The sequence below is a fragment of the Paramisgurnus dabryanus genome, chromosome 22, assembly GCF_030506205.2.
Source record: "Paramisgurnus dabryanus chromosome 22, PD_genome_1.1, whole genome shotgun sequence".
Taxonomy (NCBI): Eukaryota; Metazoa; Chordata; class Actinopteri; order Cypriniformes; family Cobitidae; genus Paramisgurnus; species Paramisgurnus dabryanus.
Genome location: NC_133358.1, coordinates 11,611,994 through 11,636,247, shown reverse-complemented (window position 1 = coordinate 11,636,247; position 24,254 = coordinate 11,611,994). Strand labels below are relative to the sequence as shown.

Below are 24,254 nucleotides of genomic sequence, written 5' to 3'. Positions count from 1 at the left end.
CGGTCCTTTGGATTTTATTAGGCATGTTGATGAAGTCTCCAATTGCTGATTCCTCAGTGGTGCACTAAATGCCGTAATGCAATTCTTTGTGTCCTTTTCTGCTTGTCAGTGTGACAGCAAATGCTTCTGGACTATACTGGTACAGGCAACATATGGGAATCCTCTCTACATGTTGGCCTACACTCTCAGAGAGAGGGTACAAAAGCTATCACTGGGGCATTACCTTTTCAAAAAGTACATATTTGTACCTCAACAGTGCATATTATGCTGCATTTCAAGAAGGTTTTTGAGCCATAAATCACGACTTCAAAACCATGACTCACGACTCGGAACTGGGAGTACATCGATCTAGTATGAGTTCACGGGTGGGAAGACTGCGGTTCCAGTGCACTTTTAGGGGTAGAAGGTTGGAAAAACACGGGTTACAGGTTTCCTGGAACGCAGCATTAGTACCTCGCAGGTCCATATCTGTACCTACTGTCCTGTAAGTGGTATCATTCCAGTTAGAGCTCCTGTAACTTTTTTAGAGTGCCATTCTTCCACACGATTCTGGTAGTTTGCCACGATGCCAATCCTAAGATCTTAGGAAGCCATTTAGGGTTGTGTTTGCCAACCGCCTAAAGACAACAAACAAATGAACTTTCCAGAACGGCAAGGCACTCTGCGTTAACATAATAGCCACCAAATCCCTGAACTAAGAATACATCCATGGAGACACATTCACTCGTGACTAAAACACAAACTCATCCTCAGCGAGAAGCCAAACCCTTTGGCAAACAAACCTTACCATTACGCTCTTGACAAAAGACATTCTGCTTCACAGTTGCTGTCATTTGTAAGCGCAGATAAATCCCTCTCTTTTCTCCCAAATCCAGAGGTGTCTCAATCAAAGTGTTATTTCTCACTTCTCTGGCTCAACAAGCTTTCACTCTTTGAATTACAATGGGGGTTTTCCGTGATCCGATTTGCAGCCGTGGGCTTGTCCGGAATAAGGGATTGGATTGACAATGGTATGAAACAATGAGAGCAAACGCAGATACGCTCCTTCCGAATAGCAAGCTAATTCCATCCGCACAGAGAGAGAGAAAGAAACTCAAGCTGCTATGAACAGCGGTGGGCAAGGTAAATTTAATTAAGCTCGGGTAAACAATCAGTGGGTTTCGGATCTGAACAAACACTTCCGTCCAAGACTGACAACTTAACTGAACTATAAATGATGAAGTCTGCATGAGGGCATTTTGTTTATTGATCAAGATCATTTCAGTTGGTTGGAATAAAGACATTTGGATGTTTACTCCGACCAGGTAATTTCCTTTAGCTCCTATGAAAGGTTTTACAATCAATCGTGTTTGATTCTGTTTTCTTTGAAGCCCGAGCAACCACTTAATTCCATTTGTGTATAGTAGACTTAAAATGCATACAAATTAGATTAAGTTGATACCACAACAATCATTTCTAACTCATCCATCTGTAAGGCAGATGTAGCGTGTGTAACTGAGTCTATAACTTGGGGGGGGGGGTATCAAGCTTGTCTGTTTGCACCTTGTCAAAGGACCACTACAGAGCCAGCAGGGAGTGTGTAAGGGGTGCGTGTGTGTGCATTATAGTTGACAAAAGAGGGTGTTGGCATACATTTCTGTATTTCACATGAGAATGGGTTAAGCTCTAGCCAAGTTCTGTCCATCTAAAGCCAGGTTCTGAACAGGTACATCTCACTCCCCGTGTCCCAGCCTAGCACTGGAAGGAAGGGGCTGAGGTCACCTTGACAACTCAACACCTGCCAAGAGTGGAGAGGCCCACTAGAGAAGGAAGGACAGCAGGGATGCCGGAGGGCCAAATTAAACAGGGTAACATGCCAGAGGGGGTGTAAACCTCAGAGACACATACTCCATTTCCATTGAAACTGGTGCTAGAGCCAGTGCATGGCCATCTGTAAACTTGTTGACCCATGTAGCATGCGGAACATCATAGGATTGTTACCCAACATGGACTATCAGTTGAAGATGGTTGAGCAAGGTGGTCTTGATGCTTAATTTAGTTCACTGGTGACAAGTGATGACACTAAGTGATGATACCACCAGCATGGTCTGGTACTTTCAACAGGAAGGGTGATTCAATGAACAGGTGCAGTAAACGTGATCTCAAAAACATAAAGAACAGCGCTGAGAGATGTCCAAGCTGAGTACGAAACCAAGCAAACAAGACTCTACAAATGTGAAAGCAAGAGAAAGCAACAGACAATATCCATGAAAGCAGAAATGTTGACGCAAAGACTAAATAAGTTATAAGGCAGCAGAAGTGAATTGGGGAATGCCGTAGGAGGAAATGAAGAAGGAGTGTATAAGGATGGTAAATCCTCTCATAAGATTTCAGATCGGGTGGGCGATTGGCCCCTGCACTCTTCCATCACATTCCTGTTGTTTCAATCACATTTATTACTGCCACTATTTTTGGGGAGGTGTAAGTGACTGGGGGAATAGAAGCCGGGATGTTATGCTAGCTGAGGGATCCGTGATTATGTTAGCGAATTGGGTTATCCATCATGTGAAAACTGTCGAGCAGATCTCAGACATACAGTAGAAAACGGCAGACAGAAATACCCGCCGGTGACCTAGAAAAGACCATCTTGGCTGTATCTAATATCTAAGCCTGGTTTGTCTCAAACATAAAACATTGGATATGAGTCTGCATTCATCATGGAGTTGTGTAGGGTTAAAATGTGATCTTTTTGCCATCAGCAATTGAATAAAGAGGTACGTGTTCTTTCTCTTGATGCTATTTGTTTTTATAATGTCCTGGAGCAAAAACAGACTGCCTCTTGGTTTCTTGGGGAAAAGCTAATTGTGCTTCAGCCATTATTTTTAAATGGTGCCTCTTGATTGTTTGCTTTATTATAAATGCTGTCATATTGTAAAACAGTTTCCAATCTTATTCTCTCAAAGGTAAAGGTCCCTCCACAGTACACACTGATAAAAAAAATGAGCAATAACAATTACTAACTTTCTCAATAGATGTTTGCATATATCTTTGTATATGAACTATTAATAGAAAGCGATGAGTGAAGCTGACACAAAATGAGCATGCTATTTGTGCATGGTTTAATGGGCTTTGACCACTGAACCACAGTAAACTCATTCCCAACCATGTGTAATCGTCAGCGGCCCTATTCGGCCTTTCTGGTGCCACCGATCAAGTCTGTATTTACTAAGTGTGAATGAGCTTTTAGCTTATTTTTTCTGTAGGGGGCAGAGCCCCACCCTAGCCTTGATTTCAACTGTCAGACTCACACAATGATGCAAAATTGGTTTCATTCTCTGTTCTTTCATCTTCGAAGCAAAAGTTCATTAAAGCATCTTTCAGCATCTCATTTGAAAGGCATGAATCAAACATACTGTACACGCATTTTAATCAAGCCGCCCGTTTTATCCCAGCCTCGCGTGCATGTTTGAGTACATGTGAGATGAGGTGGTTCGGATGTGCGTGCCGCTCTCCCGTCAGGCTGTTTGCTTTCCTAAATGAATGTAATGGTGCAAACGGAGAATAAATTGCCTGCCTCTTATTCCATCTCATCCTGTCCATCCCAGAGGGCCTCTCTAAAACGGGCCAAAAAAATGAAAATGGACATGTTGGATAATTCACTTCCAAGATACCGCAGACTATCAGCTCACAAAGAGCACGATAAGATGCACATGCACGCTGTGTTGAGGAAATGCATTACGTTTATTCACAAGTGTTTATTCCAAGTGGTTTTCAAGGTGTACATTTTATCAGTACACTGTCAGAAAAAATGGTCCTAAGCTGTCATTGGGGCAGTACCCTTTTAAAAGGTCCTAAAATGTACCATTTAGTTATATGTATGGACGGTTTCAGCAGCAACAACATAAACTAATGGCTTTTGTGAACTAAACGCAACTTCTGGTAGACTTCCATAGAACAACTACAGTATAGTCCTTTTACAGTAGTTGTGATAACAAGGGAAATAAATGACAAGTAAATTACATTCGTTCATATTTCTAACGTATATTAACTATTACACTGAGCTAACATAACTGTGTAAAATTAATGTATACAATGTTAGCTACAGGTCCTTGAATTCTTGCTTGGCTGCAAAATCTCTCTTCACACAGTGGTGATCCCGACGGGGAACCTTCCGATCTCTCTGATGAAGCCAATACGACTGGCTTGAGGCTGGCTCCAAAAGGGAGTTAAATCCCATAGACTCCCATGTTAAATATGTCCAACTTTACAGTAGAAAATACTATGCTTACAGCCTGGTACAAAAAGTGTTTTTGGTCTGTATAGCTAATTTTGCCCTTAATAAAAACTGTGAGGGGGGGGAATTTTTTTGTAACTCATCTTTTTAAATTATATTAAACCTTAAACGTCATCATAATTAAGGGTGGTTAAACAGCTACTGCTGTCACTAGAATCAGGCTGGGCGGGCGTGGTCTTAGGAACCAGCCACCTCAGCTTCACCCACATCCCGCCTCTTTACCCATTTTCGTTTTTCCGCGAGTGATTCGCGTAGCGCGCGGCCAAGATGGTGACACCAGGCAATGCATACTTTAAGCTTCAAAAACGATCTTCACAAACCAATGGGTGATCCATGCTCGCCGCCTCCCCTCATCTTTAGCAATCCAAAACATTTTATTTTCAACAATTATATGTAAAAAATGCGTTAATGTTGTTAATAAAATAAATGATGAATAGCAAAAACCACCTTTGAAGGTTGTCATGTTGTCTTATTATATTTGTTTTAGCTTAATTTGTGCCTCTCTTATTATGTTGGTCAGTTGAATGTTAATTAGATCCAATCCATGTTCAGTAAAAATAATTTGATGCAGAAATAAACTAGCTAATAGACCAACTGTATAGTATTGTATACAAGTGTGTAATATCGGTATCGGCGTCGGCCAGAAGTTGTCTGTTTAAATTCGTATCGGTATCGGCCCAAAAAATCCTATCGGTGCATCCCTAGTACCAATATGTACTTCTCTAAGGTTGTAAAATGATCTCCTTAAGGTCAAAGGTGTACTTTTTAAAGGGGATCGCGCTAGGACAGCTAGTGACCAATTTTCTTAGGGTGTATGTGTGTTCCCTGGGATTCAAACCCATGAGCTTTGCGCTACTAACACACAGCTATAACACACTCTCAGAAAAAATGTACAAAAGTTGTCACTGGGACGTTACCTTTTAACCCTTTCTCCACCATTGACGAGTTATCTCGTCAATTAAGAGGAAACATTTGCATAAAAAAAAAAAAAACGTGTTAATCTGCAATACCGCGATTATACACTAGATGCACTTACCCAATTTATAAAAAACTGGAATGTTATTTACTAATTTTAAACTCTTGTGTACAAAAGTGTCTTTTTTTAAAAGGTACCACTCCAGTGAGAACTTTTGTACCTTTTGTACTTGAGAGTGCATCTGAGCCACAGAAAAAAAAAATACATATATATTTCTATATATGTGAATGAGTGGCCTATCGAAATGACTGTGTTTTCACAAAACAAAGGGCAAAAATGCTCTAACAAAGACTAAGGCAACACAATGGTGAAAAGGTCTAGAAACAGGCATCTGTCGTTCTGCTGTTTTATTGCCACCAAAAGGCCCCATGCGAGCAGCTTCTCAGTGTGAAGTGGAGGAAGAGCGAACAGAGAAAGTAATAAGTGGTGTATTTGCTGAACGCTTTGCTGCTGATGTAAGCAGCTGAAATTGGTGTAATCAAAGGCAGCACCATTACAAGTATGTGCTCGATATATTTATATAGTATATTTATATAGTATATATATATATATATATATATATATATATATATATATATATATATATATATATATATATATATATATATATATATATATATATATGTACGAGATTTTACATTCCCTTGGGCTTAATGAAAGAACAGATTAAACATTCACACACATGCAATCGCCTCTAAGAGCTCAGCCGTTTACAAATGAATTATTAACAAAAAATATATTTAAACAAGGGCGGTACAGATGCGGCGTGATATAATGACACCGTAATAGGTGAGGTTAAGAAATAATAACGAACACAATGAAGTAAAATCACGAGTGTAATTAAGATCAACTTAAAAATTAATTGAAATGTATATGCAAAATAGCTTGCAGTGGCAGTACAAGGTAATAAAATCTTTCATAATCTTATAACCTCATTTCTAATGGGAGAAGACAGGATTTTAGAGATGCTTGGGCTTTTTATACTGATCTACACGTATCCCACCGCATATATGTTCATTTAGTAAATCCCTTCAACTGCTCATGAAGCATGTATTTACATCTGATGTTACAGACACTTCCTGTTATTACGCTATTGTGTATTTCATGAAAACCATTGAAAAACCAATCAAGGATGATGGTGCACAGTGCGAAGGTCTGGTTCGAATTACGGTTGGGCCTAGAGCTGGGACAAAGCCAAGTCAGCAAAGACATATTGCCACAGTAGGAAAACTATGTAGGAGCGTGGAAATGTGAATGACTTTTCTCAAATGGGTTTAAAGACCTGGGCCAATTATCAGACTCTACAATTGCATGTTCTTCAACCCAAAAAAGTACCAAATAAAGCAAAGAACAGAAAAGTAAAAGCACAACTGCCTTTTCCAAAAATGCAAGCTGCTACCTTTCTATCAAAAGCTATTTAGATACTAGCACTTTATAATCCAATTTCAACACCATGCAAAGTCAGGAGAAAGTGGATTTGGAGGAAAGAAGTGAAAGGAGGTGAAGAGACACCGGTGAGACTCTTTACACCATTCCTGCTAACACTGCTCTCTAGAGCGTAAGTTTCTCCCTAGAGTCCTCTCTCTCTCTCTCTCTCTCTCTCTCTCTCTCTCTCTCTCTCTCTCTCTCTCTCTCTTTCTCTATCTATCTCTCGCTCGTTCTCTCATCTCGTCTCACCTTGACTTAGAGAAGCTTAGAGAATCTCTCTCTAATGGGAGCAGCCGTCAATCAAATCATGTGCATCAAAGAGGTGACGGTTTGCTTCACGCTCACCAAAATATCATTTTGTGTGACAGCCGACAGCTCAACACACTGCACTCGACTCGTGTCACACAACCCCCGGGTTTATTTACTAGCTTTGGGTCTGTGCCCACGAATTCCTGTCTGAAAATAGAGGTCATTCAGTTTCATTTAAAAGCATGAAAATTTTACCTATTTAGAATAAAGTCTTTATAATCTGTTATGAAAATGTAATATTTGAATACAAATAAATGCATTTTATTCATTAAATCATGTTAAACATCATCAAAATGAATAATTAATTTATAAATGAATAATAATTTTTTTTTTCATAGTAATTTTTTATATTTTTTTATTTTTTGTTTATATAATTTATGTGCTTTTTCTTTTTTTGTATTATTTTGAGGTATTAGAAGCAAGATGTATGAATATTTGGAATGAGGGTCGTTTTTTGTAGGCTTTGAGTTGTGGAGAAGGGGTGGGATTAAATAAGTTTTTTCTTCTTCTTCTCACTCCTTTTCGAATAGGCAAAGGACATTGAGTATAGTTAAAAATTAAAATTATTTGTTAATTATTACGATTTTACGTTTTGTGTGATTTGTATACTTGAATTTATTTTCTAGTTTGATGTTCTTTTTTACGAAGCCCCTAAGGGGACATGGAGCAAAAACTATCGCATGCTCACGTGAAACTTTCATGTGCACACATGAAACTACCACGTTTAGTTTTGCGTGCTCAGGTGAAACTTTCATGTGCGCACGTGTAACTTTCGCATGCTCATGTGAAACTATTGCATGCTCACGTGAAACTTTCGCGTGCTCACGTGAAACTATTGCATGCTCACGTGAAACTTTCGCGTGCGCATGTGAAACTACCGCATTTAGTTAAAAATTTAAATTATTTGTTAATTATTACGATTTTACGTTTTGTGTGATTTGTATACTTGAATTTATTTTCTAGTTTGATGTTCTTTTTACGGAGCCCCTAAGGGGACATGGAGCAAAAACTATCGCATGCTCACGTGAAACTATCGCATGCTCACGTGAAACTATCGCGTGCTCACGTGAAACTTTCTCGTGCACACATGAAACTACCACGTTTAGTTTTGCGTGCTCTTGTGAAACTTTCACGTGCGCACGTGAAACTATCGCATGCTCATGTTTTCACAAGGTTTTGCATGAGCACAGGAAAGTTTCACATGAGCACATGAAACTAAACTTTAGATTTTTTACTCCAATGTCACCTTAGGTGCTCGGTACTTTTTTTGCATAAATTTTAAATAAAGTAAATAAATAAATAAATCTCACATGATGGGTGTGAAATACTGTATGAAATGTTGTGAGAAAAATGTTTAATTTAAAGTTCCTAAATTATATATAACCTTCATTACCCATAAAAAAATCATTTTATATACTTTACCAACTGAATGAATGGTTGACACACAGGAAAACAACAGTACAAAAGATCTGGTCTACACTTCTGTCCCTAACAACATTCACATGTTCACAACAAACCGAATATGACATCTACTAGGGACGGGTGATATATGATAAATGTGACTCGGCACTACAAAACATAAGGGTTGATTTTTTGACCACATTAAAAGAAAGTATTAACAGACAATTACAGTTTCTGTTGTCCAAATGGACAGCTGCTATGCAGTCATTTAAAGAGAGCCAATAAGAAACAAGTATAATAAAAAAAGGTTTCTGGGTAATGGAGCTGGGATTTACAGTACGAGGGTGTGTTCACAAGCTCAAGCCCCATCTTACAAAACCTTTTACAGGGCAAAAGGCCTGGACTCTCTACAGTTTACAGCCACTCTGACCTTCCGATTGGGACACTATTAAAGGCAGACGGACCGGACCCAGACATTTGGTAATTGTCTGAGCGTATTTATTCAGCTGCAAATGGTCAAATAGTGCATTTCTTTCTGAATGTCTTTAGAGATCCAAGCGCCCTCTTCTGTAAAGAGGCCGGACACATTTTTGGCCTCGAAGAAGAGAGGCTTTCATTGATTTTATGGACATCGGTTGTGCCGTATAGACAACCATGTGGATGAAATCACACACATGGAAACACAAAGGCGATTGTTAACGATCCCAAGCTGCAGCTGGGTGGGATGCAAAGACTGTGACCTCTAATAGGTTGATTAAATTTTGTCTATAAGCTCTCCGCACGCTACTCCCTTCGACTTGACGGCACTACGGCTTTACATCACCGCAGTACATTAACAGAATCCAACAAAATCATGGCGTCACCTCACTTTTAACACCAATAAATCGATGTCTTGTCTATTGTCCACGACTAATGTACAATGGAGGCCTTGACCAGGCCAAAGTAATGGACATTTATTTGATATTTATTTGAACATGCTGGGAAATTAATGACGTGTTCCCTCGATGCATTCGCCTATCTCTTTTCCTGCAACAAACATTTATTATGTAATGGCATGCAGGTCACATGGAAGTCAGCAGATGTATGCCATACCCAGGCCGATTTGCTCTGTTGCATTACCTAGTTAGCTGAATGCAAAGGCAGCATTTTATGGTATCAAACGTACTACTTGCATTTTAATTAAGGTTCCAATCCCATAATGCACTACTACAGAATCTGTACAAAATCTAATAAGGGGGGCAAAGTGTGAAAAAAAATATTTTTTACATTTTATAACAGATAAAATTTCCAATATAATTGTTCGCTTACACTGAAAAAATGATTCATTAAATTTACTCAATTTTTAAGGTAAGTTGGTTGCAATCAATTTATTTAAGCTACATTTAAACAAACGTTTTTTATTTTATTTTCCTTTTTTTTTTTTTTTTTTTTTTTGTAGCTTGAATAAATTGTTTGCAACCACTTACCTTAAAAAAATAGTAAATAGAATTAATTTTTTTCAGTGTATGTATTTTTACATTTATTGGAAAAAATGCACTTCAAGTTTAGCCGCACACAAACATCAAAAATCTATTGAAATCAATTAAATGGGGTTGCTGCTATGTAGAGGGTTCAATACCGGTCACTTGTCTTAGACAGTGACACTACGTTTACTAGGTTCACTAGGTCTGAGGTCACAGAGCTAATGCAGCAGAGTGATTAGTAGTACTAGAAAATTAACATTTGCAAACCCATGGCAGAGGGCGAAGGGGAACACTGAAAGATTTCAGCAGCTGAATCCAGAGTGAACAGAAACATGGGATGGGGGTCGTGTTACGTGATTCATCCTCAGGTGCAAAATAAATTCATTGCTTGAGGCTAAGCACTGCTTCCACAACAGCACAACACTGTCTTTGCTTTCAACTGATGTACCAACTCCTGCAAACTCTAAATGCATGCCAAGACATTGCGAGTTTTGTATTTTGAGTTTTATGTTGTGTATCTGACTGTTTTTGGATATCTGTAAGGTGAATCTCGTGAAACCATGTTGTGATATATATATATATATATATATATATATATATATATATATATATATATATGCAGACAGAAATGATATTAACAAAATGCCTTTTTTAAATTCTGGGCACCTACGGGGAAACAGTGGTACTGCAAAACTTTGAGATTGGCGAGAGAGTGCGCTTCATGGTTTCTTAATGTGGTTTTTAAATGAATTAAAAATATTTAGCCTAAAGTTACTCAGTCTACCCATTAAAATATTAAGATCAGACAAATAAAATATGAATACTCATATTTTTATTTCATTAATAGCCTCAAACAAAATCATAATTGGCTCTGGTCCCTGCCCCCCAAACTCTGCCTATGTTTAAGACATAAGTTCCATAATAAATTATTAATTAATTGATCTTAAATCTTTCCCCGCCATTGACGAGTGAACTTATCAATTAAGAGAAAACGCGTCCTGCCAATGACGAGTTTTTCAGCCAATCCGTATTTCTGCTATTATCCACTAGGTGGTGCTCTTACCCATCTTATAAAACCTGGAAGTATTCCCTTAGGACAAACAGTTCAAATTCTGTGTGTGTTTCGATCATCGCTCTGAATGTAATTTCTATTAAAATTCTATAACAAAAACGCAATTATCTCAGCTTTTTGCTCCAAATTTGGTATTTTTGAAGTAACCTACCTATACCTGGAACTCCACCTGTCACTCAAGTGGCCACGCCCTTAATTATGCAGAACTTTAATGCTTAATATAATTTAAACGGATGAGTTACAAAAAAAATCACCCCCTCACATTCGTCACGAAGGGCAAAATTAGCCATATAGACAAAAAAAAAACACTTTTTGTACCAGGCTGTAAACATAGTATTTTCTACTGTAAAGTTGGGCATTTTAACATGGGGGTCTATGGGAATTGACTCCCTTTTGGAGCCAGCCTCAAGTGGCCAGTCGATGAATTGCAGTTTAAGTCACTTCCGTATTGGCTTCATCAGAAAGATCGAAAGGTTGCCCCTATAATAACATGCCTGTGTTAATTCTTATTAGATTCACATCACTGCATCTATTCTTCGTTCTCTGACTTTTACATCGAAAACCCAGTTCAATTATCTTCCACAATATGAAATCTTAAAATCTGTTTTCATTTCTGTTGCTAGTTTCAAGAAAATGAAAAATAAATAAATAAATAAACACCTCCAAGAAAAACGCTTTCACTGAACCGGAAAACTCTTTCATGTGACAAAACCTGTCACCTTGAACCCTCGGCAAACTTCACATCTACTTATGAGCTAAAGTCGACGCTAACTCAAGGGCTGTTTATTTCAGGAATCAGACAGTATGAAACTTCTATTAGCTTTCATTTAGAAATGCAAATGTTTGTTTGGGGTTTGTTTTGATTCAGTGAGAGAGTCGGGCCTTTTCGAACGAAGTGATGTGGCTGTCTAGAATTTGAATGCATTACGCCGTTTACATAGATTACAACCCTCGGAGCCAAATACGAATGAAAGTATGCAATTTATTCCAGAGGCACTGAGACAAATATTACAACGTATTTCACAAAAGCTTCCTTCTAAGTGATATTCAAAGCGGTGTGAAGTTCTCAACTCGCTATTTAAAATAAACGCATGATGATTTGCATGTAATCAGATTTCAAGCAGATAAGCTTGCGTCCGGGTTTATTGCTTTGTTTTTTGAAACAAATTGTTTCAATATTTTTCTTGAAGAAGGTGAAATGATTCTGCATGTGTCTTTTTAAGTCTATTCCAGGTGTCATTCATGGTTTCAAGCTATTGCAACACAGCGGCACTGAAATCCAGCTTGTGCTTCTCTTTATTTAACCCTTAATAATTTGTGCAATATTTTGCCTAATAGAAAACAAATTACAATTTTTGTCTCTGGCTTTTGCCTGATACCAAGATCCCAGTTGTGAAGTTTGACAAAAGATCAACACTATAAAATGAGATCGAATTAACCAATTTGTAATTAAAAATAAAAACAAATGTGTACGTATATATCCTCCATCAAATTCCTTCATCAAAGATCGAGCTAATGCTTTTCACATGAATACTCTTGCTGTTTTCAACAATCATCTCATCTCATTTGTGTTTATTATAAGAGAAGTACCATAGACACTTAATCAATAAGTCAATGCAACATTAAGTCCCATTAAGACTAATGAGCTATAAAAAAACATGTGAATCAAAATATATATCTGCTGCAACAGACGTATTTATTTATTTATCTATTTTCTTAAGATGTAGGATTATGATGACTATTAATAATAACTGACTATTAATAATGGCTATTCAGCAATGCTCTCCTATTTGTTTACTAAAAACCAGCAGAAATCCCCATGCATTAACCCTAGGGAGCCAGGGATCGAATGATGCCCTTTAGCTGCCACCAGAGATATTGGCACACGGATTAGCCAGATTATTGAGTGACTGCATAACCTTGTCATATTCTCACTGTGACCAAATGGCGGGGGGGTTCGGTGGGTGATCTCATGACAGTTGGGGGGTGGGGACGGTTCGCCCCTGCTGGGACAACAGCAGTTGGCGGCTAATAATCCCCGTCCCAGTGCACCCTGAGAAAGGTCACGCACCCGGAGTGACATATGTCAATCATTGCTTTTGCTTCACTTTCGGCAATTATCCGCCGCCTTAATAAACCCAGAGAGAGTAATTACTGTTTAGGAAAGGGGCATGCTGGCCTTTCATAGCATTTCCATAACTAACTGATAGCACTTTTACAGCTGCCAGAGTAATGAAATGATTTAGGTAATGAATTCTTCAATGTAAATACATCAGCATTAGTCAATAACATTGCAGGAGCAGATCAGAGTGAGTTTTTATTATATACATATTTGAATAAAATAATAACAGTGAGATATTTGACAGCTGAACGACAATAATATTACAGAAACACATACAGTAAAGATGCAAAGTTGGTGAACACTGCAGCCTTTATACATAGAATTAGTCAATTTTCTTAAAAAAAAAAAATCCAGATAATTTACTCACCACCATGTCATCCAAAATGTTGATGTCTTTCTTTGTTCAGTCGAAAATAAATTATGTTTTTTGAGAAAAACATTCCAGGATTTTTCTCATTTTAATGGACTTTAATGGACCCCAACACTTAACAGTTTTAATGCAGATTAAAATTGCAGTTTCAAAGGACTCCCAACGAGGCATAAGGGTCTTATCTAGCAAAATGATTGTAATTTTTGGCAAGAAAAATAAAAAATATGCACTTTTAAACCACAACTTCTCGTCTATCGTCGGTCCTGTGACGCGCCAGCGTGACCTCATGTAATTGCGTAATGACGTAGAAAGGTCGCGTGTTACATATATGAAACGCACATTTGCGGACCATTTTAAACAATAAACTGACACAAAGACATTAATTAGTATCATTCGACATACAACAACGTCGGAACGGTCCTCTTTCAACACACTTGTAAACACTGGGGCGTAGTTTCGTACGTCATCCATGACCTCTGGATGTGATGACGTATTGCGTGAGGTCACGCTGGCACGTCACATGACCGGAGGAAGACGAGAAGATGTGGTTTAAAAGTGCATATTTTTTATTTTTCTTGCCAAAAATGGCAACCGTTTCGCTAGATAAGACCCTTATGCCTCGTTGGGAGTCCTTTGAAACTGCAATTTTAAACTGCATTAAAACTGTTAAGTATTGGGGTCCATTACAAATGAGAAAAATTCTGGAATGTTTTCCTCAAAAACATAATTTCTTCTCGACTGAACAAAAAAAGACATCAACATTTTGGATGACATTGTGGTGAGTAAATTATCTGGATTTTTATTTGTATTAAGAAAATGGACTAATCCTTTAAAATATTGTATCTATATCTCATAAAATTAGTTCATTTTTGTATTACACATGGAGAGTTCAGGTCCAAAATCGTCTTTACTTAAAAAAAGAAAAAAGGGGGGACATAAATATTGATCTTTTTTTTACACGTTTATCAAATAGCAAATCATGTTCAAGCTGCAATGTAAAGGCTAGAAACCATCACCTCAGATAACACTCAGGATGTAGCATCCAAACATCCTATTGCACACACGAATTGCATTGCATTCATCAAACCACTACATTAAAACTGTCAGATTTGTAAAACACACATGACTTCTATCTCCGTGTACGACAAAGATGAATTTATAGGTGTTCTAGCCACAATGATGCAAAGGGTGAAGATGGATGTGACATGACTCTTGATAATAAAGAATCCTGCTTTTTATTACATTTCCTCATCCAGAGAATTATCAATGATTCACCTGTGCTATAACACCAGCCTTTGGGACCCAGGTGAGAAATCTGATTATTGTGTTTTCTACTTTATCTTCCCACTGTACGTATAGGCAGGGTGAAAGCAGCTTTTATTTTGAAAACCCAAGTTTCGCACGGGAATGAAAATAAAGGAATGCCATTTTCCATTTAAAACAAAAGAAAATATAGTGTCCTTCACCTTACACAACCTTAAAAATAGAAATATTCAACAACTCGCAATACTGAGAAAACATTTTTGAAATGGCAGCCAGCAGAATGCAAAGCTTTTGAAATACATGTGTGGCGTCACTCAAGTCAAGGACATGTCAATGCATACCTGTACGGTTTCTTCACTTTACTGTACATCAACAGCCGTTTTGCTTTATAAATGTCTTTACAAGCACTCAAACTCAAGGTCCAACTTATTTGTACTGATAAGTCAGCCTGTACATCAAGGCACGATGGTTTAAAAAATAAATGTCCAAACAACATTACAACAGAAAAAATTCCCAAGTGCTTACCTGTCTGTGGAGGGTGGGCGTCCATTTCTGGACTTGTTAACCTGGGCATAGAGGGCGTCTAAGGGCAGGGGTTGGTCTTTAGGGGTCTGAGGATGCTGATCTTGACCAGGGTTCTGGCTCAGGTCCATACTGCTGTTCAGAGATGAGTTCAGAGAGCCGATCCCTGCATAGGTGTGCTCCTCGTCTGAACTGAAGTTTCTGTTGAAGTCCTGGATCTCGGCGTAGTCTCGATCTTTGGCCTGTCGCTCGCGAATCTCCCTGGTCTTAGCTTGAATCCTACAAGTACGAGATATCATTAAAGGCTTCGATAGGTGGTAATACTTTATGTTTCAAAACCATTAAATGCATGTTTTATTGTAGTTTACAAAAGATTACCACTACTTCACACAAACAGTACAACATTTGTGTCTGTTTTGCCAAGAGCAATTATTGAAACGGTAGTAAATGAGAAATGCAACTGTAAAGGCCGTGACTGGTATTTACTCCTACTACAACCAGGTGCAGCTACGCTCAGCATAGACGATGCACGTTAACCGCAGTGATAGGTAAGACGCCATTTGCGTTACCATGGTTACTAACTCCTCTCACATGGTTGCCACTGCGCTCTTCCTCAGGATGCGGGCGTCACGTGCAGATCCATCAAACACAACCTGTATTAACTAAATGAAAGCTTTTCTTGTTTGCACAAAAGGTAATAATTTGCTGATTAATTCTAACAGTTTGACTTAATTAAAATGAAATTAAACACAGCTGCCCACTGCTCGTTTATCCTGTGTGATCCTGAATCAGACAAGACAGTTTCTATTTTTGCCAAAGTCAAAACTTTTTACACATCTTGATGTGATGAGTTGCTGTAACTTATTAAATCAAGTTTTTTCTAGCTTTTATTATGTCAACTTTATTTAATAATTTAGTGTACAGTATGGGTGTAACGATAAATCGTGCGATTTGCTTGCTATGCTTCTCAATGAATTACGGTGAAATGCCGCTACATCCAAAAGCCAGAGGGCGCTCTTGTGCAGAAACTCAATATGTGCCACAGAAGAAGTACAATTAACACACACATCTCCAGGAAATGCCTATTTTTATATCACTGTTCTTTAAACATTTTCAGGTATTTTCGTAATTATAAATAATATTTATAATAATTATGTTTGACGAGTGTTTCTTTTTTAAATGCATGTTATAAACGTATTTATTACTGCTTAAAGATCCACAATACATTAACTCTTTCCCCGCCATTGACGAGATATCTCGTCAATCAAGAGAAAAAGCTTCCCCGCCAATGACGAGTTTTTCCGTCTTTCTGCAATACCGCTATTATCCACCTTCCTCAACTTTTTAAACCCGGAAGTATTGCCCTATGGCAAGCGGCTGCATGTCCGTGTCTGTTTTAAAGATCGCTCTGAATGGGATCTCTATGAAAAGTCCGTCACAAAAATGGAATTATCTCTGCTTTTTGCTCAAAATGTGGAGTTTTTGCAGAAACCTACCCATATTCAAAAGCTGATTACAAAAGAACCACTGAAGGTAGGATGAAACGTTTCTTTTTTTTTTTTGAAAGCAGAGGGTTTGTTCTTTCATTTGGTATATTGTATTTTTATATATTTGAAGAAGAACATTTTCTGGAAGATTTTTATATTATAATATACTTTACCTATAATATCTATTTAGTTCAGGACCAAAGCTTTCATGTGAGCCAATATAAATTGGAAGATCAGAAGATCGACATCCTGGTTACACTGAGGACAGAACCTCCTACTGGCATCGCAGTCCTCTTAAACCTCAGCCAAATCTGTTTTATTTTATTTATTCCAGAAATATTTAACTTGGAAGAACTTTGATGTTCCCAGGCCCCCAAATTCCTCCTTTTGAATATGTTTCTGCTAAAGATTTTGGCCTCTTGCTTGATGAAGTGAACCAAGCAGGATGTATGGTTGTCAATACATGGATTCACTAAAACAGGCGGTAGGGAGAGGAAAAGGGAGTGGTTCATTCTTAAATTCAGTTCATAAATGGACACTCTGATCTTTCGCCAACAGCCTTTTTCTGCCTTGCCTCAACCTTTCTCTCCTTTACTCAGTGGGAGATTTCAAAGGCCATTCCTGGTGGGCTGAACTGAATGAGGCTTTTTGTGTGCATAGGCCACATGTGTCGCTGTATTGAAAGAAAGGGGATCCTCAGCAATGGGAATTGTAGTGGACGGACCGGTGCAAAACCTCCTGTAGGGTGACCTCTGCCTCGGTACCCACCCACATTATAAAATCCAGATGGGATTCAGAACGTGAGGGATACACTGATAGCAACGCTATCCTTCCTTAGGCCGGTTTTAGCACCGTACCTCCTCACTTCCCCAGGTCAGAGTTGACCTTTGACCCTAGACATCTTTCTGTCAGTTCTTTGATTGACAGCTGTACCAGGGATGAAGAGAGATGTAGGATTTTCCCACCAAGACTGAATGTTTCCACACATTCTCATAAGCACGATCTAATTTAGCAACAATGAGCGTTTTCTCTCTGTCACAGTCTAATACAATTACAATGCCATTGACTGTCTCTCTCTCTCTCCCCTCGCTCGAGAAAATCCAATTGTGTGTGCTAGAATTGTGTGCATTTGTGAGTAACGTTAATAGTCTGGCAGTAATGGGAAATAAACATATCAGCATATTTTCATATTTGTCTGCATGCATTGTGGGAGTTTTAAAGGGACAGTGACCTCAAAAATGGCAATTCTCTCATGTTGTTTCAAATCTGTGTGAGAGAGAAGGAGAATGTCAAAGCAGCAAATACAGATATTTTTGATGAACTACTACTTTAAATGTTTCTGTTCCACCTGCCGTCTGCTCCAAAACTGATGTCACTGCCGGTAAGAAACCTGCTCCCTGTTATGACAAGTTATAGAAACTCAATTGGAGGACGACAACGATGCCTCCGGCGCTTTGACAATAATGGCCAAATCAAATCTGCAAGAGATATGTCTGTGTTTGAAAGGCATAATGAGCACATTGAGGAAGAGTTCAGTATAACCTGCCCTCTGGAGTATGATGCTAAAACTAATTTAGTGCAGTGGACAGGATATAAGTGGACCACGGAGCTTTGCATGTGTTGTGTGACAGTGTAAACGTCTGGTTTTACAATATGCATTCAAGAAAAAAATTCTTCTAAAAATAAATAAACATACAAATATATCAAATGAATGAACAGACCCTTTGCTTTCAAACAAACCATAAACAAACAAACAAACACTTTAACATGGGTATTTTTCAAAAAAAAGCAAAAACTGATATAAAAACTTATATAACTTGATATAAAACAACAAAGAACTAAAACCAGTTTTTTAAAGCAATAATCTGACATTAAATAGCATCTCAATGGTCCGATTCACAATTTTACTTTTTTTTGGTGTGTAAGTGTGTATTAGTTCATGTTAATGATATGCAAAACGCACAAACCCCAAACTAAATGATCATGCAAGTTATCATCTCCAACGTAAATCTCTTTTCTTGGACTACAAGAAACACACGGATTGTAGTCAAAAGGGATTGGTGATGTAGACAAGAGAGACATTATCATAATTCCTCCCGCTTCGGACTTACAGCCTATGGGCCCTATTTTAACGATCTGAAACACAAGTGCGAAGCGCAAGTGAGTTTGTGGGCGGATCTTGGGCGCTGTTGCTATTTTCCCGGCGGGAGAAATAACTCTTGCGCCAGGCGCAAATCAATAGGAGGTTGGTCTGAAGTAGGTTAATTATTCATAGGTGTGGTTTGGGTGTAACGTCAAATAAACCAATCAGAACGCTATCCAACATTCCCTTTAAACGCAAGTGCGCAAGTTCCATGGCGGGTTGCTATTATTATGACGGATTTACCAGGCGCATGCCAGGAGCGGTTCACAGCCGAGGAGACCGACGTTCTTGTAAGAGCAGTCAAAGACAGAGAAGTTGTTTTGTATGGGGATAGGAGAAACCCGCCCAAATCAGCGTCTGTTAAACAGGCGTGAGAGGAAATAGCCACAATTGTCTCATCAGCTGGCATCCCCATCATTGCGCCAAGTGCTACAATGATGTCAGGAGACGGGGGAATCCCAAGCTTGCCAGCTTAATAGGGCACGCCGTGTAACGGGAGGTGGATCTGCCTCTACACAGATCTGCGTCCACCCTCAACGCTGAAAGGGTTTGGGGGCTTTGAAATCTGACCCAAGAAACGCAAGCAAGGTCCAACCCCAAAGAACACTTACAAATCAAGTTCATATACATTAAGGTTTCTTATGAAAACATTTGAATTATTATTTACATAAAATAAACGTAATACAGCCACACAACAAACTTATGAAAATATTTTAATCGTTATTTGCATGAGAATTTTTTTAACGCAGCCACACAATAAATAAAAACTATCACCACAATGCTCACCACAATGATTTCCCTTATCTCATGTGTTAATATTTTTTATTGTAACAATTTATGATTTGCAAAAATAACTGTTGCATCTGTGTAGATTAGATAAGCAAAGTGTGTGCGCGTTGTGCACGCTATACATTATGGTCAAGCATGCGCCCTTAAAATAGCATAAGAACAACGCGCAACGCGACACTGACTTTAGACTAGTTTTTTTTTGGTCAGTGGCGCAATTGTTTTTTGAAACTGCAAAATAGCATCAGGGATGTTTTGCGCCGGAACACGCCTTCTTTTTTGCGCTGAACCGCCCAGGGAGCGCAAGTTCATTCCCTAGTTTGCCGACGTGCTTCTGTAGAGGAAAAAACCCGCTGTGCGCCGGTGTAAAATACGAATGATACATACATCACTGACAAAGTCAATTGCGCTGGGTGCAAGATAGGGCCCTATAAGTTAACTTCTGTTAGCATTGCAATGTGACCAAATCTTTTAAACATGGTAGGTATTCAGGCCAATCACAACATAAAGGGTTAGCTGGGCAATCAGGGACAATTTTGTACAAAATCTGTGCATTTCAGGAAGAGAGGGAAATCTGGATCTACAAAAATGTACATTATGTGGAAAATAATATGTTTTTTATCCATAAACCATGCAAACTGGTGATGAGCGGGTCGTCGACCTAAAAGTTAACTCAACTCAAACCATTTAAGGAAACCGGTTGCATTAAACCATTTAAGTTTTAAAACACATACATTTGAGTACTGTGAACTTAAACAAATTGAGTCATATGCAGTTATGCACTTATATTTAAGTACTTAGGCGTATGTGGCAACGTAACTTCCGCAACGTAACTTGATATCCCCAAACCTTTGGCGTCACATCACGGAAACGCCAAGTATCTCCCGCTGCAAGACACAACAACAAAACAAACGGAGAAATAAAAGATGAAAGACGATCTGCGGGTGAAATTAAGGTAGCTAAACTGTAAATAGATAATACAAACGCTGCTTTGTAAATGTTGAAAATGTTAATCATTATCCTATTTCTTTATTAATATGACCATGCTAGTTTCTATGGTTTATTCGCGTATGTTGTTGCCAGTAGATGTAATCTAATGGCTGTTTCCAAGCACTTTTAGGCTAAAATAAAGTCTCTTTTTATTTACATTACAAATGCCTAGTATGTCTATTTAATGGTTGCAGATGCGGGGCGGTGCAGGTTGTAAAAATAGATACAGTGCTGCAGGGCGGGTTGAGGCGGGCCAAATATTTCATAAAAGCGGGACCCGCGGGTTGGAAAAAATGCCGACCCATCCATCACTAATGCAAACACAAAATAATGTGACTTAAGGTGCTCTAAGGGAAATCACACGTTTTAGGCCATAAAACATTTTATTGTTTCATACAGTAAACATCTCCTCACTATCTGCTAGCTGCCTGTCCCCTGAACACACTTTACAAAACGCGGTCTCTCCAGACAGCCCAGGCTACGCAAACTGCAACAAAAACAAAGTGGTCACACCTACAACCACAAAACATAACAAAGTGTTCTAGCCAATAAACAACAAGAAGGATTTGGGAGTGGGGGTTGGGCTTGTTCATGACTCGTTCACAAAGCACGTAAGGGAGGGGGAGGAGTTAGCTACGCTCCGTTTTGTTTGACAACACTTCGAACGTCAACAGGAAGGGACGTCACACAGATTCGCTTAGAGCGCCTTTAACTATATTGTTCAACTAACCTGGTTTAAACGATAGATGTGCGACCATGTTACTATGTGTACAGGAAACATAGCTAGTTCGTTTCCCCAACTTTCATACTATGGTGGTTCAGCAGTGAGTTGCGTCGGAAATTCAACTCTACATCGGGAGATGTAAAATTAGATCTGAAAACGTCACACATTATATAATAATCTGAGCTGAATATTAGAAACTGATTCAGGTCCTGGACTTGACTTTCTTCAGATTCCCACTAGGGGAAAATAAGAGTTAATTTGGGCCGAAAATCTTTCTCTGGTAAAACTAAGTAAATTAGTCATCTTAAATCCTGTGTGTGTGCGCACGCCTAAACTTGAAGCTTAATGTGCTGGGAGTTTCTTCCATTTTTACTTCATTACACAATAAATGGCCCAGAATGGTGTTAACAAAAGGCACATCATTACAGCTCTGGTTTCCCTCTCTCTCCTGATTTATCATTAAATTCAGGCCTTCGGTGTTACTACTTTAAAAGCTGTTGCCTCCTTACAAGCTACTCATGGTTTAAAGGATTAAAAATTGGTTAGCTACAATATAAGATGCTAAAAATAAAGTAGCTAATGACATTTTTTTAATATGTGATAAAATGGGTTTTCGAACAAATTCACTAATTGCGGGACAGTTGATAAGAACAATTTTATTTTTATTTTAAATGAAAAACACTGCAGTTTTTATAAAAGTAAACTGTAGTAAAATCCTAGGTACTATAGTATTTTTAAACCAACCTTATCATAGTAAATATTTATAGTATACTGCAGTATTAACTACATTTTATTATACATTACGGTTATACATGTTAGTTCATGGTGCATTACCTAATGTTAACAGTTATGACACTTGATTTTATAAATGTATTGTAAATGCAAAAATAAACATGAATACATGCTGTAGACCAGTAATTCTTAAAGTGTGGTCCACCAAACCCCCCCAGTGGTCCGCCAAAAGATGACCTAAACTAGGCAAGTGTTTATACAATCGTCACTTATTTAAGTAGATTTTTCATATTAAGCTGCAACTCATTTCACATTTACTTTTTCAAATGAAATAAAATTCATACAAAAATTTCTGAACATAGCATTGCATTTGTGTTTAAAAAATTAGTTATGAGTGCATATTAAACTTAAATTTAGCTTATCCTTCCTATTTTGTTGTTTTTTGGGGGCGTGTTAGAGTGGGATTCTGTTAGGTGGTCCTCAGAAAAAAATTGGAAAATAAAGTGGTCCTTGGGCTGAAAAATATTGAGAAACACTGCTGTGGACGTATCATAGTAAACGTATCTAAAAGAAATCACAGTAGTGTAGCCATTTCCTCACACTATTTAATAATTTAGCTGTGCCACTACATTTTAGTTCAGACACTAACCAACACTTAAGGCATCCGACTACATGACAGTCCAGAAAAAAAAACTTACACTAGGTTTCAAAATTGAAAGGGAAGAAAGAAAACATTATCAAGATATTAGCAAGAGGCTTGAAAATTCCCCAATGAGCTCTGAAAAACAACAAATGCAAAACAACAAATGCAAATCCCTCTTTGTGACTTTGGGCTCAAAGCTAATTAGTGCAGATTGATATTGTGTGTGTGGGGCTGTAAGTGGCCAAAAAGATTTTGAACAACAAGAAAGACTGCAAATTTGTCTTTGTGCATCCCAATAAGATTTATGTAGATGTAAATGTTAGTCTATGCATCTGTCAGAGCAAGGACGCACATTTTCTCTTTTTGTCAGAGTGTTAAAGTAATTAAGAGTTTGATGTTGTGATTAGCTCACATCTGTCCTGAGCTTTAGTGTGTGGGTGCAAGAAAGACGGTAACATATGGGTCGCTATGGCAGTTATGAGATTGTTTCTAGGTAACAAGCGAAGAAAACACAACTGGTGCTTTGTACCACTCGCAACCTTTCATTTACTTCTACAAGGCACAAGACGATTTCGAAATCATCTCATTAGATGCGATCTACAGTAGCCATACCTTGATGCCATTCATTTTCATTTATTTATAAAATAACTGAACTGAAACACATCCAAATGCTTCCTGGAAACCCTGTGGATGACATCAAGCGTGTGAGAGGTGAAATTGTACTGTACAGTCTGCAGGGTCAACGTGTTTCATTTTTGGAGAGGGAATTAGTCATTGGTCACAGCCCAAAGAATTACAAGTTGAAGAACGAGTTATTTATGTTCAACCTGAAAAACTTTGAAAGTTTTGTTTTGCGGCTTTGAAGAGAAGTTTGGAGTTTCAGCACAAACGGGAGAGATCGCACTTCGGTCCGCCTGCAGTCCTTCCTCGCTTCGCTGAATAAATCACGCTGTTTATCTTTTGACACAGCCAAATTCCAGACGTACACAGCCAAGGCACTCCTCTCCATATGTCTAACAATGTTTAATTCAGCTTAGGAGAAGAAGAGCGAGAGGTTCATACGGCCTTGAGGCAGATCTCACTCTTAGCTTGAAAACGTTGTAAGTGAAAATAAGATAACATTGTGTTGTGCTACTTGTTTCACCCCATGGAGGTTGTGTATTTTTAACAAGCTGAGACTTAACATATGGATAGGATGGGTCAAGTTGTCACCTTTTTTTAAACTAAAGTGCAGTGATTTTAAAAGATACTTTTACAATAAAATACAATTTACTAATACAATAAAATTGTATTAGTAAACTTTAGTAAATGTATAAACTGACATGAACAAACAATGAACAATATAGTTTTTTTAGCATGTATTAAACATTTTTAATGTTAAAGTCGCCATGAAACGAAAAATATTGATTGTCTAATTTTCACCGTGGTGACGTATATATCCGAGTGAAATCGGCTTCTGAAATGAAACGAAATGAAAGTTGGGTCGTGTTGCTAATCGCAGTGATCTTTTCCCGGACTCCGCCCACCTGCCATACCTATATGACCAGAAA

The 24,254-nt window shown here is 38.2% G+C and overlaps 1 protein-coding gene across 3 annotated transcripts in view; it reads right to left on the bottom strand.

The window, feature by feature from the left end:
• pard3aa (par-3 family cell polarity regulator alpha, a) overlaps positions 1 to 24,254 on the bottom strand; it is a 556,247-nt gene that overhangs the window by 89,098 nt on the left and 442,895 nt on the right. For all 3 annotated transcript variants that reach the window (XM_073813113.1, XM_065294770.2, XM_073813112.1), the window contains one exon: positions 15,203 to 15,478. In XM_073813113.1, coding sequence (XP_073669214.1) covers positions 15,203 to 15,478 — 276 coding nt within the window. The remainder of the gene's footprint in view (positions 1 to 15,202; positions 15,479 to 24,254) is intronic.